At 38.4% G+C, this 15,406-nt stretch overlaps 3 protein-coding genes across 3 annotated transcripts in view; all 3 read right to left on the minus strand.

The window, feature by feature from the left end:
- Positions 1-331: 331 nt before the first annotated feature.
- LOC148897613 (uncharacterized) lies at positions 332-7,628 on the minus strand. Its single transcript, XM_088996279.1, has 3 exons — positions 7,195-7,628; positions 4,484-5,424; positions 332-997 (listed from the first exon to the last, which is right to left on the minus strand). Exons 1-3 carry the CDS (start codon positions 7,358-7,360, stop codon positions 776-778), a joined length of 1,329 nt encoding a protein of 442 aa, XP_088852405.1. The 5' UTR covers positions 7,361-7,628; the 3' UTR covers positions 332-775.
- A 1,332-nt stretch (positions 7,629-8,960) lies between these two features.
- rps13 (ribosomal protein S13) lies at positions 8,961-11,642 on the minus strand. The gene is made up of 6 exons (XM_088996280.1): positions 11,541-11,642; positions 11,060-11,108; positions 10,434-10,512; positions 9,492-9,661; positions 9,313-9,413; positions 8,961-9,034 (listed from the first exon to the last, which is right to left on the minus strand). Exons 1-6 carry the CDS (start codon positions 11,561-11,563, stop codon positions 9,001-9,003), a joined length of 456 nt encoding a protein of 151 aa, XP_088852406.1. The 5' UTR covers positions 11,564-11,642; the 3' UTR covers positions 8,961-9,000.
- An 827-nt stretch (positions 11,643-12,469) lies between these two features.
- Positions 12,470-15,406, minus strand: part of pik3c2a (phosphatidylinositol-4-phosphate 3-kinase, catalytic subunit type 2 alpha) — a 39,843-nt gene continuing 36,906 nt past the window's right edge. Inside the window, exons 31-33 of the mRNA XM_088996106.1 lie at positions 14,313-14,419; positions 14,106-14,231; positions 12,470-13,596 (exon numbers count right to left, since the gene is read on the minus strand). Of these exons, the coding sequence (XP_088852232.1) occupies positions 13,414-13,596; positions 14,106-14,231; positions 14,313-14,419 (416 nt within the window). The 3' untranslated portion in view covers positions 12,470-13,413. The remainder of the gene's footprint in view (positions 13,597-14,105; positions 14,232-14,312; positions 14,420-15,406) is intronic.

Below are 15,406 nucleotides of genomic sequence, written 5' to 3' on the forward strand. Positions count from 1 at the left end.
GCTAGGTATTAGCTATCTGTTCGCTAGCTAATGGCTATTAGCTATTTATTCGCTAGCTAGCTTTCTATCTTTTGAGTTACTTCCGGGTCGAATGAACGCTTGCGCGTGTGCCTGCCACTGCTCACTCGCAGAAAAACTTAATCCCGTGACTGTAAAGTGACCTTGAGAGCTTTGAAAGGCGCTTATAAATACGTAAAATGTATTATTAAATGTTACTTGTGAGGACATACTTAAAACAAAATGGCGCCATTTCCTGTGAATGTGCCGAGACATTAGAGGTTCTTCTTCAAAAAGCAGCTCCACTCAATCGAAAATAACTCGCAAGTTGTTTATCTGAAATGATTTATTGATGTCAGTTGTTCTCATCAGTCAAAACAGTTTTAATAATTATCCACATCCAAATTCACAGTGTGTACCAAACTGCTATTGTGTACAAAAAAATGGCATTAAAAACCATCCAGTAAAAAAAATGAAAAAAATTGCACCAGACCTGAATTCAATATTTTTTAAAGTCAAATAAGACCTTGTTTTTTTTTTATTCTAGCATCTAAGTTAGCTGCTGTACATTCATTGGTCATACATTAAAAAAAATCATTTTATGATTATGAATAGAAAGGCGACAAGTTACCATAACAAAGTGTTAGTCAGTGCAACAATAACAACACACACAAAAAATGTTTTGAGGTACATAGTTGCAAAATATCAACATCAATCTCATAAATAAAACAAATCACTGCAACCAAGAGTCTTAAATAAAAAAATAAATCAATAAATATCATCCTGGATTCGTGCAAGCGTCCACATAAGCGCGCATCCTGTCCCGGTGCGCAGATTCCAAGCAGTACCCGACCGCCCGCTCCGCTTCGCCGACGCGGCGGCGGAAGCGCACGCGGTCGCGGGCCATCTCCTCCCAGGGTCCTTTGCGGGAGGCGGCGGCGGCAAAGCGCCACGCCCGCATCACGTGAACTTCCACCACAGGAGAGAAGCTGACCTCGCGCTAGAAGAGAACACACAAAAAAAATCAAAGCGTCAATCAATCGTCTGTGTCAGCTCTCAGTCGTGCAGGAGTGGTCCATCGATGAGAAGGTTTCTTCAGCCGTCATCTGTACAAATTTGAAGGTGTCGGACATTTCGCTCCTCATCCGAAAAGCTACGTCAGCGAACTAAATTTTTGCTGGTAGCTCTAGCCCTAGATATATCTCTAATGTCCAGAGGTGGCGCTGCCAGACTCTGCTATGATAGGTCCCTGCCCTCAGGTTGGGGGGGAGCAGAAGACTATTCCCTGAGGTTACACTTATTACTTCTATTGTCCTGACTGATTACTTCTATAATCCTGCCTTATTATGGGGTCTACGACTGGCCTGATTGCCCCATTTTCTCTGGTATCACCTCATCAGCATAACTAAGCCTATGTTGCCTAAGAAGTCTGTTGTACGAACGATATAAATTAAACCTCACCCCACCATAGTGATTTAGTGAAGGGTTTTGCTGTTTCATGGGGAGTAAAAGAAGCTATTTTCATAAAACAGCAAAACCCTTCACTAAATCTCCATGGTGGGGTGAGGTGTAATTTGGATCGTTATTACAATAGACTTCTTAGACCACATAGGCTGAGATATGCTGATGAAGTGATACCAGGGCAAATGGGGCAATCAGGACAGTCGTAGACCCCATCAGGCAGGACAATAGAGATAATCAGTCAGGACAATAGAAGTAATCAATGTAGCCTCAGCAGGGACCTATCATAGCAGACTCTGGCACCGCTACATCTGGACAGTAGGGATATATATATATATATCTATCGGGCCAAAACTACCAGCCAATTTTAGTTCGCTTACGAAGCTTCTTGAATAAGAAGCAAAACGCCCGACACCTTCAAAGAAGTACAGATGACGGCTGAAGAAACCTTCTCATCGACGTCAATCAATCGGTTTAGAAAAAAATGGACGGTACGTTGATTTGAAGGGGAAAAAAAAAGTATGGAGGGATTAAGGAATGGAGGTAAGGACAGAGGGAAGACAGTCATGGATGGTCAAAAATGAGCGCAAAGTCAACGTGGAGTGGTTGTGTTCATTTTGTGGCGGGTGATGCAACCCGAGTCGGGAGCTCGCAACAAGTCTCAGCCGACTCATCGAGTCACGCGACCGGTCAGCATGGCAACACGGCAATCCCTAAACAAAACAAGTCACCTCGCGTACAGGCGCGCGCGCATTATCCTCCGACAGACATCGCGCCTCAGTTAACTCATACAGCCGCCCCCATTTCAAGCTCATATAAGTCCAGACATATAATTTAGGAATTAACTTTTTTTTTCCTGATGAAAGAAGACAGTCAAAGGTTTCTTACGCTGTATTGAATGTTTATATAGTCCTAAAACTCAATATTCTGTGGGTCCTGCAATTTGAGTGAAAATGACAAAAACCCTGGCACTGGAGTGGACACTGTTTTGCACATCGTCTGGCAGTCCATTTGGAAAACTGGATGCCACAAAAACAAATAATTTAACAACACAAAAAAAGACACTATTTTGTGTTTTTTGATTTGCTGTGAATTATTTACTTTTTTTTGCCATCTATTTACGTATTTTTATTCTTTTGTTTGCTTTTATTTATGTATGTATTTACTTTGATTTTGTTTTCTTATTCATTTGCTTTTATTTGTGTATTTATGTGCTTTTATTTAGTTCTTCATTTACTTCTTTATTTATTAGCATTTATTTATTTATTTATTTATTTATTTGCTTTTATTTATGCATTTATGTGCTTTTGTTTATTTACCTTTATTTATTTACTTATTAGCTTTTTTACTACTTACTTACTTACTTTTATTTATTTGTTCAAGTATTTTTTGTAATTATTTGTTTATTAGCTTTTAATTATTTGCCTTTATTTCTTTACTTATGTATTTATAAACTTTTATTTATTGATGAACTTGTATGTATTTGCTTTTATTTATGTGCTTTTATTTATCATCTTGTATTTGTTTTTAATGTATGTATTTACATCTATTTGCCTTTATTTTTTGTTTTTATGTATTTATTTATTATTTATTTACTAGTTTTATTTATGTATTTACTTTGCTTTATTTATTTGTTTATTTGATTTTAGTTATTTGTTTGCCTTTATTTGTTTACTTATTTATTTATTAACTTTTATTTTTTGTTTATTCGCTTCTATTTGTTTTTAATGTATTTATTTACCTCCATTTGCCTTTATTTATTTACTTATTAGATTTTTTTTTTTTGCTTTTATGTATGCATTTACCTATTTATTAGTTTTTTTTTATTTATTTGCCTTTATTTCTTTACTTATTCATTTACTAACTTATTTATTTATGAACTTGTATCTATTTGCTTTTATTCATGTATTTATGTGCTTTTATTTATTTGCCTTTATTTATTTATTAGCTTGTTTTTTATGTATGTATTACCCTCTATTTGCCTTTATTTATTAGCTTTTATTTATTTGCTTTTATGTATTAACATTTATTTGTGTATTTACTTTGATGTATGTGTTTATTTGCTTTTATTTATTTATTTACCTTTATTTGGTTACTTATTTATTAACTTTTATTTACCTATTTATTCCCTTCTATTTGTTCTTAATGTATTTATTTACCTCCATTTGCCTTTATTTATTTACTTATTTATTTATATATTTACTTTGATTTATTTATTTGTTTATTTTCTTGTACTTATTTGTCTGTCTTTATTTATTTACTTACTTATTTAATAACTTTTATTTATTTACATACTTGCATTTATTTGATTTTATTTATGTGCTTTTGTTTATTTACTTTCCTTTATTTATGTATTTATTTATTAGCTTGCATTTGTCTTTAATGTATTTATTTACCTCTATTTGCCTTTATTTATTTACTTATTAGCTTTTTTATTTATTGGCTTTTGTGTTTTATTTATTTATTTATTTATTTTTTATTTATGTATTTACTTTGATTTATTTATTTGTTTATTTGCTTTTATTTATTTGTTTGCCTTTATTTGTTTACTTATTTATTTATTTATGTACTTTTATTTATTTTCATTTCTTTATTTATTTAGTAGCTTGTATTTATTTGTTTTTCGTGTATTTATTTACCTCTATTTGCCTTTATTTATTTATCCATCTGTATTATATTTATTTATCAAACTATGTATTTATTTGTGTTAGGATACTGATAGTTTTTTGTTTTTTTTGCTGTAATTTTAGTTTTTTTTTTGTTTATAATTTTATTTTTTGATTTGCTATTTCAATTTTGGATTTCATATTTTGTCTTCTCATTTTATATATAGATTTTTATATTAAGATTTTTTTCCACTTGTGTTTCTTTTTGTGTTTTGTACTTTGGGGTCATTACAGGCAACTGTACAAGCCGTTCCCTTCAACGTAACAATGTAAAAATAGTTTGTCGAGTCACAGTGTCGGTTTTAGAAAATAGTGATGTGTGTCAGAGTGTGTTTGAGTCACTGTCTGTTCTCTCGTACCTTTTTTTGGGTTTCAGGTCCACTCCGCCGGTTGGGTGATTGACATCGCCGGGTAGGTCGTTTCCATGGCACCCGTATAACAGCGTCAGGGCGATGCGTGACGCATTGGCGATGTTTTTGGAGTGTTTTGGGTGCGGTGTGTTTAGCAGGAGTGACTTTCAGTGGCTCTGAGGTAAGTTGAGGGAGGTGATTACTGAGACGAGGCTGGAAGTGAAGCGGGTGGTAAGGGTCGTCTTTTTGGTCGAGGAACCCCCAGAGCTCATCGTCATCGTCTGACGAAGATGCGAGACCGCCCTCGTCGCCCGTTGAGGCGAGTTGCGGGTGTTTGCTGACGGTGCAGGCGGTGAAACACATGGGGTCATATGGGTCGTCGGACCTGGTGAAGAACTCCAGAAGGCGTTCGTTCTCTTCCAGATCGGCGACGGACACGTCGGAACTGGACCAGCTGGAGTCGCTGTCAGATCGGCTGACCCACATCTTCAGGCCCAGTATTTCTTCAGACGCTTTGCCCGCCGCGTCAGCTTTGGGGGTCTTCAAGAGAATGTCGTAAGGGTCGTCGTCGCACGTGGGCTGCCAAAAGGCATCTTGGCTTTCCTGATGGTTAAACTCATCGCCGTCGCAGACTTTCTCCGAATCATCCTGGAAGAGTGCCTCCTTGGAGAAAGCCGGCAATACATCCCAGTCGCCGTGGAAGCCCATACAGACGCCATCGCGAGAAGCCAGGCCTGACAGCAGCGCTTCGGCCACAGCCATGCCGCCGCTATCGTCGTCGCCGCCGGCGCAACAGAGGTCTGACAAGCCGTTGGATCGACCTATCATTACACCGGCGTCACCGTCGAACAGGGAGGAGAAAAGGAAGGACTCGGTTGGGCTGTGCTGAATATGCTGGCCCGTGTCGTCTGTGATCCGGAAGTGTACTTCCAGGCGGAACATCTGGAAAACTAAAAGAGAAAAAGTGGACATTTATATTGTGATACGAAATGTACGAAAGAGGATTAGGGCCACTAAAGAAAAAATATATATGGTTGGCAAGATTCTCACTTTATTCTCAGAATTCTGACTATAAAGTCAGAATTATGCACAGGTGCTGGTCGTCCCGATCAGATTGGCGACCAACGGGTAGCGACGTCAGCCCGGCCTGCAGCCTCGCAGGTGCTGGTCGTTTTAATCACTGACACTTAAAAGGACACCCGGCACGACCATCCGGTGTCAGTTCATTGTTTGCTGCATGCTTTGCCTGCAATCGCATGCATTGTATGCTGTGCATGTGTTTGTTTAACCTTGGCGGACTTTTACACTTGGTTTTCTTTTGATACTTTTTCTGTTCAGATGATTTTGATGTTTTACATTTTGTTCCTGCTGACCTTTATTTTAATACAATTTGGCAAACAATCTCCTGCTCCCTCCTGCCTGCTTTTTGGGATCCGCACCCGCCATCACCACCTCGCAAAACCGTGACACCATCAAGCCATCAACGACCATCACAAAGGTACATAAAACAACTTTATTATACAGTACGGTTTATTTCTTTAATTATAATACCATAGCACATTTATGATTAATAAAATAAGGTATATTTTGTGTAGTTTTGTAAGTTTAGAAAATTAGAAAGTAGAAAATGGTGTTTTATGGGGACCTGAGAACGGGTTATTCTCATTTTAATGGTTTCCTATAGGAAATTAATTTCTGGGAGACACACTTTTCGCCTTACACTCTGTCCGGGAACCAATTAAGTTCGTAAGCCAAGGTATCACTGTATTGTAAACAACCGATGTCTGAATATTCAACAGTACAATGCATGGAATGTATTTACTCCAAAACAATTGGGGGAGCCGTTTTTAGTCAAATCTTCAAGTTATTCCAGTCAACTCCTATTTCTCTGTCGAAAAACTACTAGCAAAGTCACGTTAGCAAATATATTTTGTTGAATCGCCCAACGTAAAATTTGATCGAACATCAATTTAAAATATCGAGTTCAGCCTTTGATGTTTTTACAAAACATATTTCCATCTAGTTTAGATAGAATATGCCGATGATAAAATCACACACCGTAAGTAACAGCAACTCGCCTCAAAAAAGCCACAGGGCCAGTATTGGTTAACAAATTTACGTTCCGTTTTTTTCATTTGGTTGGAACGTTAGGAATTAATTATGTTATTCAGCTGTTATGCTTCGTCTGTTAATGTTTCATCAGTTTGTTATCAAATGAAAAAAAAAACGTTTTCTTTTGCAACTAACTGAAATACGTCACGTGGTATAAGAAACAGCTCGGCGCTGTAACACACTGAAATATATTCGTTGTTGAATATTAGTTAACTAAGTAATAGACGAGTTAACCAAGTAATACGCGTCAAATTTAATATTTTGTAGAGTTGTTCTGGTACCTTTGAATCCACTAGAGCTTAAAATTCCATCTGACTTCATTATTCAAGCTGCTTACACGCGGTCCAAAATGAGTATTGAGTCTTGGTAACTTAGTTTCTGGAAACATAGTATAAAATTGAATTTAGGCGAAGAGCAAGTTGAACCCTGAAGTCCGAATAATCGGTAAATAAAATACAAAAAAATAATAATCATCATCATACATGTAATGCCAACGATACTTGAGGAAATAGTGTTTCCGTGGGTACGAAAACGCACCGCGGGCGTTCCATCATGAACGATTAGACACTGTAGTCTCAGAATGGAAACTTTTGGAGCTTCCTTCTTACCAGACAAGAAGGTACAGTAGATGACTCGAACCATAATCCAAAGATGCTCCCAAAGCACTGTCAGGATCTGTTTAGTCCAAGGCAAGAGTGCCATTCCCCGGTTGCCCAACCTCTCCATGGCCGCGGCGGTGGTTGCTCTACGATCACAAGTCATCTCCGGAGACATTTTTTGGATGATGCGGGGAGAAAAAGACAAACCAGTCACGTATTCTGATATTCTTCGTGGAAGACCAGCTGGCTTCGTCTTAAAAAGAGATGAAGGTCAATGTACGGACGCTTCATTTTCTGCCAAATTGGCCCCATGTTTTGCTTCGGGTTTCCTAGTCAGGCGTTCCCCTGTTGTTGCTTCTCCATTTTCTCATTTGTCATATTTCTTGCTCGGTCTGGTTGTAGTGAGTAACTCTTTGTTATCGCGTACTTCCTTTAATACACGGGGAAGACGTCCAACTTTATGCTGATTGGACAATACAACTATCAATCAGTTTAAAGGCGGGTCTTTTTCATCGTCTTTTCGATGATTGCGTCGTTAATGGTCATGCTGCGTTCTGATTGGACAGAATGAATGTCAGTGATTTCTCAAGGGCCTCGCCCAGTTTTCTTACGTCAGGGAAACTCACGTAATTTCTCGAACACCGACGAAATCTTGTGACCGGAAAGACGAAAAGGTAAATGAAAACCCTACCGTTATTTGTGTAGGTTTAATCAAAATGATTATGTTCAGGAATAAAACACTGTTGGTACTATTTGAAACCAGAGAATTTGTACGTTGTCTAACATCACAGATAATCAAAATCAGAAAAGCACATACACAGCAGTTGCGTAGTAGTAAACCTTGAAGGACAACTGACACAATTTTTTTGTTTCCTAACTGACATCAGAAAAACGTTTTATAGAATCTAAAATACCCAAAACACGCAGGCTGATATTTTTAGTCAAATGCAAAACACCAATAAAAATGAGTTAGTGTCCCAAAACTACTTCAAAATGACCCCAGAAAGAGCGAGTTTCAGAAGGTAACGCAGGTTCGTGACGTCACGTCATGACGTCTTCGCCTTGCTCTAGAATCAAAACAAGATGCTTTCTTGTTACTCATCCAGTTGTGAATATGATTCAAATAGTTCTGAAGAGGAAAACATCAATGTTTGCAACCGATTAAATAAGTACTTCCGGATCATTTTGAGGCGTCTGTACTCCAATGTAGCGTCCCGGAAAATGCACAAGATGGCGCCCAAGCTCCGTTGAAAATGGGCTGATTTGTCATCTGGGAATTTGTGTTTAGTATCTAATAGTAGTCTTGGTGCAATATACAATTAACCACCGCGTTATTTATGTTTTCCTTCTAATTTCGCCATCAACGTGAAGTTTTTAGACCAAAAAAAGTACCCAAAATGCATTGTGTGTCACTTTTTCGGTCAGGGGGGTCATCAACTCGAAAACAAGACTTCCTGAATATTCAGCGCAAGTCTTAAAACGTAAAATATAGATATATGCTGTGGAATCTTTGTAAAATACGCTCAGTAGAAGTCATTTGAAGTGATTTTTACAAATTATGGACAGAGGCGTCGGTTGTCCTTTAATATATATTTGATCAATTAGTGTATCATGAATTTAGGCGGCATTTTTGTGGCTAACAGTGATGTGGCTCTTTTAAAGAGTTTATTAGAGTTGAGTCCATTAAAATATCTGACTAAAATGTCCATCGAAGATAAGCAAAAGCATTTTAAACATTGCTTTTAATATTAAATAATAAAAAAGAAAAAAGGAGCTTCAAAATGTGTACTTTCATTTATTTGATAACAGAAGCTTTTATGCCACCAGAGCAGAAGCTGTAGAGGACTCGCTGTAAACAGAAACGAAACAAAACAAAAAAAGTTAGAAAATATTGACGAAATCATACACGTTCATGAATACATTGATTAAAAACAATTCATCTTGTGCGAAGGGGACTGGCAAAGTCGACACCGGCGAGCCGCTCTGCTAATTTACCTCCAGGTTTTTGCTCTAGCAACAACAGAAAGATCACAACTCTCAAGACGAAGGAGAGCAGGACAATCTTTTTGTGCCACGACTTAGAAGTTAGTTTTGAGTGAATAAAGATGGAGGAGACTGAATACGTACTACTTCCAGTTGGGGGCCAGAACCCTCTTGGTCTTATAGTAGCGGGCCAGCCTGTGGATTCTGCTCTCGATGAGAATCAGGCGGAACTTGGCGTCCTTGTCCTGCACATGGACAAACATCAAGCCGCGTTCAGGAATAAGACCAAACGCCTGAGCGTTTTTTTTTTTTGAACAACGCGCCTTTCTGTTTCTCTCCAGATGCTTCCTGACGGCCACGGCCTTCTTGATCAGGTGGTACAGGTCCTCAGGGAGGTCGGGGGCCAGACCCTTGGACTTGAGGATCCTCAGGATTTTGTTGCCTGTGACAAAACGGACCTGAGCCACACCGTGGGAGTCCCTCAGAATGACACCTGAAATAAACAAGAAGAGACGACGTGAGGGATGAAAGGTCTGCAACGTGGGCGACTATCTCATGAAAATATTAACCCATACCTCAAATGCGAAACGGACATGTTAGCCACTCGTGTGTCGCAGTCAAATTGGCACAAAAATCACCATTTTGCATGGATTGTAATTCCGTGTTCCGGATATCGAAATTTCCGTTGTAGGGAATCGATCTTTGCGATCATTTCGTGGTAAAAAAAAAAAATAATACAGTAATACCTTGGCTTACGAACTTTATTGGTTCCCAGACAGAGTGTAAGGCGAAAAGTGTCCCACAGGAAACTAATAAAATGAGAATAATCCGTTCCCAGGTCCCCATAAAACACAATTTTCTACTTTCTAATTTTCTAAGCCTTAAAACTACACAAAATATACATTATTTTATGTATAATAAATGTGCTATGGTATTATAATTAAAGAAATAAACTGTATCGTATAATAAAGTTATTTTATTTACCTTTGTGATGGTCGTTGATGGCTTGATGGAATGGAGTGGCATTAAAAAAATTCAAATATGTCATTTATGATGCCAACATGAAGCTGTGCGCTAACTTGTACCAGTTCTGAAGTTGCAGAAAGCTTTTTTGCCATATATTTGTGCTACCAGAAGTTGGAATGTGTGTCATTATTTGGCTTTTGGTCACATCCTTTGGATCGTACACAACTAGCAAACATAACATTCTATCAATTTAATGACTAGCATGCATTTAAAAAATGAACAGTACCTGATTGACTTACCAATCTGAGAGGGAGTCAAGCCTTTTTTGGCCAGTTTGAAAATCTGCTCTTTGACATCATCGGATGTCAACTTCAGCCACTGCAAGAAAAAATGGATGATAGTACATAGCTGAAAAAGCAAACTACAATGTACAATAAATTATGACATTTGTTATTACCATACATACATAGTTTTCGTGTTTATTATGTTTGCTAAAGTCATAAGTGCCTTGCACGCTGAGAGGACAGTAATTTCATCTGTGCGGGATGCATATTAGCATATTTGACAATAAAGCTGACTTTGACTACATACTTACTGTATTCAACAATAACAACAACAACCAAATCCCACGTTTATGTATCCATGTCCAAAAGTAATAAGATGCAGACTTTTGTTTGAAATTCCCCTCCAAACAAATATATATCTATATATATTACTTCCGAAATTGTGTTTGGTTTTTCACCCAGTTAGCAGTTTCTTTGTGTTACATACTGATGCTATGAAAAATGTTTCCCATGAGGATTAAAATAGTATCCCAACACGGATTTTACTGATAAGTGTGCCATTTTTTATTATTATTATCGTGAAACTGCCTTTAACGTGATGCGAAACATTTGTAAAGCTTGCAAGAGTGTGTGTGACTCACAGTTGGGACACTGCGTCTGTAAGGCAAAGCTGACTGGGACAAGCCCTTTCTGTTAGGGAGAGAAAAACATTTTAGTGTTAAAGTAGACAACTTAGCTTGACTAGCATTGTGGTTGGGTACGGTAGTTACGGCTAGCCCAAAGGACAAAAATACAAAATGTGACATTTGAAGTTTTTTTCTGAAGCTACCACAAAGAAAAATGAAACATGGTAATTATTTATATGTGTGCTTTCCGTGACTCAAGAGACGCCAAATTGAGTATGGAAGCTCCGGTTAAGCATCGGCTAATTTAAGCTAGCACGCAGCTAACAGACGGCCGAAAGCGGGTCTGCCTAGTGCTTTTTTTCTAGCTTCTAGAAACGTTTTTAAGCCTTCACGCTGGCAGATTGATACTTTATATGAGCTTAGAATTACTCGCGTATCGATAAAGACAAGATTTGAAGGGGAAAAATCAACTTTCAAGGCAAAAATCGACGTTTACCCGGGAGCGTGCATGCGACCCATGATGGCGGTAGAGGAAGAGAGGCCACACACGAGACAGAAAAAGTGGCTTTGCGCTTGCGCCGGATGTGACGAAATTTACACGTGACATTACAGGAAGCGGTATGTAAATTTTGTAGATGGATACAAATCCTCCATATACCCTCAACTGTTCATCGGCCACTTCTTCCGTCTCGAAATATGTTTTCGATTAAAACATATATAAATTTAACAAAAAAGACTTAGTATTTTTACGGTCCAATACCTTTTTCGTTATTTATCACTTATAGGCCTGGGATGAAAAAGCCGATTGTGGCTTTTACAGCATTGTAAAGTGCATTATTTGATATTTGTTTTATTTATGAGGTTGATTTATTCCGTCTAAAGGTAATATGGGTGTTTACACGAGTTTAAAATAAATTTGTGTATAAAGCTAAATAACTAAAGTGTTTGATTCACTGTTTTGAAATTGCGTATGAAATTAGTGTGGGTCTTGCCTTCTGCTCTCACGTGGTTTAACTCAAATTGTGTATATTTTTTTACGTTTCAGTTGTGCTTCAATGAGAGCAGATGCACCAGTTACAAACTCTTATTTTATTTTAATGAATTTAAAAAAAGACAAATGGTGATAGCAAACCCAAGAGATTAATATTTCAGCAACAGTGTTCAGTGTTCACATACACCTATGAAAGAAAAAAAAAACATTTTTGGGAGAGTAACTGTTCTTTGACATTTTCTTATGCAGGCAAATAGGCTTAACTTTCCTCCCATTTGTTCCCCAAAATCTTTAAATGTGCTTTAGCAAAGACACATTACACACTAATCCATCGTGTGTGGGGGAGGGGGGGACTTGCAAGTCACTAATTAAGAATAAATAACTGGCCACATTAACACAAATATTCTCTTTATACAGACATAAACAGAGTTAACCAAGGTTGGATTAATATTTATTCAAGTGAGTGTCATTTTGTCCATAAATGCTCATCATCGTCATGATATGTAAACACACTTGCATGGGGATTAAAACTTCCATATCTTTATTGTGAATTTTCTTGTTCCCTTTTTTTTTTTGCTTTCTGCGTGTGGGTAAAAAGTGCCGATCAGGAGAAACCCGCAACATTCCAAATGAACATGTCGGCACTGGAGGTGAAATCCCAAACAGACCCCCAAAAAGTGTGTGATCTTGCCATTAATACCAGCTAGTGTGCAATTTAGTGAAAGTCCACCTGTACCCTGGAAAAAAAAGACACCTCCATACTAAATGTTCCTTGTGAGATGGTTATTGAAAATAAATATAGCAGTAAGGCCACATTAAAACAGATTGTGAGTCGTCACTAAGGCACCCTTGAAGTGGTCAGATTTCGTTGCTCTCCTCTGCTAAATTTGGCACATTTGTGTCTGCATGGCAGGGAGGGGGGGGGTGTAGTGTAACCCCTGAAAACCTCTCTCAAATGTGCCTTTTTTTAAAGAATCCTGTAATTCATGTCAGGAATGGGGTGAGTTAAATGACGCAAAAGTTCTTGAGTTAAAACAGTAATTTGTCCCCCCCCCCCCCCCCCCCCCCAGAGAGATATCTGTAGTTTATTCTGTACAAAGTGTGTGGAAAAAGCAGCAAACTGTGACGCCCCTTTAAGGGAAGGAGAATGTTATTGAAAAAAAAGGAAGAAAAAAAAAGGTTTCTCGTCATTGAAAAATAAACACGTCTCTTTCTCCCTATATTTATATTTACTCTTGTGAAGATGAGCAATTTTTGGTCCTCTAATATCAAAATGTACAAAACATTACAGCTCGTTGTTAAAAGTTAAGGAGAAGAGACAAGGAATCAAGCGGTGATTGTTTTGTCACAGAAAAAAAATAAATCCAGGTGTTTTTTTTTAGAAATAAGGCACGGCAGCAAGCTTGTACCACTTGACCGTCTCTTTGCCCAAGTCAAAGTTTTTGAGGCGTAGGATGATGCCACCCAGGAAGTAGTTCTCACGGAGTGATTCGGCACTCAGTACGCTGAGTTGCAGCTCGCGCAGGCCCAATGTCTCCTTGCTGTAGCCGCTATACACCAGCTGAGGAGCAAAGACATCCATTTTGAATCACATTCGGAAGTAGACATACAAAATGCTCCGAAATGACAACTGAAGGATTATTTCGGATGATATTTTTATTTAATCACGTGGCTTTAACCGAAGACTGGGGAATAGAGGACAAAAACGTTCGGCTGCCATTTTGTTGTCAGAAGAACGACACATCGCTCATTGAGGCAGCTCCGTGTACAAAAAAAAAGTTCGTACGCCAAGGTAAAGTTCGGATGCCAAGGTCAAATTTTCATAAATGTAACGTTCACAAACAGAAAAGTTCGTAAGCCAAGGGGTTCGTAAACCGAGGTATCACTGTACTGTTCATCGACTCCAGTCTGTATTTGAATAACCAAAATCCTCATCATCCGATATTAACAAACACATGGAGGAAAGAAGGCCGCACTCTTCCGACAGAACCTTCTAGAAAATTGACGATGTGCTGTATCTCTGTCGAATCTAATAAAATCAGGATACAATTTATTCTAAAGTTATCTCACCATCTCATTGAAGGTCGGGTTCCTGGTTTTTCTTGAGATCTTGGTCTTCCGCTTGGAAGTCTTGTGCGGATCGGGAAGGAGGTACGTTTTCACATAAGGGTTGGGATCCGTCCCCTCTTCAGACACCTGAAACGGAACGCGGAGGGAGGATAACGGGGTGAGCCGAGAAGCGGGCGGCGAATGTGACCTACGCGTTGTCATGTTTACCAGATCACGGATGTGCATGACCATGATGAAGAGGGTGCTGTTCCTGTATGAGATGGATAGCTTGACTTCGCCTTCCACACGGCCTGACGTTGGACTCAACGGGGGCTCTATAAGAGTTCCAAAATGGAAGCGCATGTGAGTATCTCTTCGACAAATAGTTTTAACTAAAGTGATACCTTGGCTTACGAACTTAATTGGTTCCCGGACAGAGTGTGTAAGACGAAAAGTGCATCCCAAAAATTAATTTTCCCTAGGAAACCATTAAAATGAGTATAATCCGTTCCCATAATTAAAACATAATTTAAAACATAATTTTCTACTTTCTAATTTTCTAAGCCTTAAAACTACACAAAATATACCTTATTTTATGTATAATAAAGGTGCTACGGTATTATAATTAAAGAAATAAACTGTACTGTATAATAAAGTTGTTTCATCAGTATTAAACACTTGATGAGGAATGTAGCCTTCTTTCACCATCTTGAGGAATGATCCCCTGTAGGTGCTTTCTTTGTGATAATTTTATCTAGTTCCTCATCAATTGTGTTCTGTTAGGTTGGTTGATAGCTTTTTGCATGAAGTGTACACATGGCTTGTGCGGGTTGTTTGTGGAGCCTGATTGATGGGAATTTTAACCTTGCAGTCTACACTCTGCCTTTGAACTATCAAAGTTGAAATTTTCACTGTCGTCTGCCTGTCTCTTTAATGTTTAAACCACCTCCCCTCACTGCTGCGTTCTTGACCAATCACGTGGGTTTAACCGTTTTAACTGGGGGCGGGTATTAGAGGACAAAAACAGTCGGCTGCCATTTTGTTGTTAGAAGAACTGGCTCGTTCGCGAACAACACATCACTCATTGAGGCAGCTCCGTGTACGAAAAAAGTTCGTATGCCAAGGTAAAATTTTCATAAATTTAACATTCGTAAACTGAAAAGTTCGTAAGCCAAGGGCTTCGTAAACCGAGGTATCACTGTACTCAGCCTAAGGGAATGTCATTTATAACTAAAACAAGAAGAACTTTGCCGAGCGCATCTCTAAAATTAAGTCAGGTCATAATTCATAACCATTCGTCATTTGAATGAAGACCTTTCATC

This window comes from Hippocampus bargibanti, linkage group LG05 (assembly GCF_051943395.1).
Source record: "Hippocampus bargibanti isolate YZ-2025 linkage group LG05, ASM5194339v1, whole genome shotgun sequence".
Taxonomy (NCBI): Eukaryota; Metazoa; Chordata; class Actinopteri; order Syngnathiformes; family Syngnathidae; genus Hippocampus; species Hippocampus bargibanti.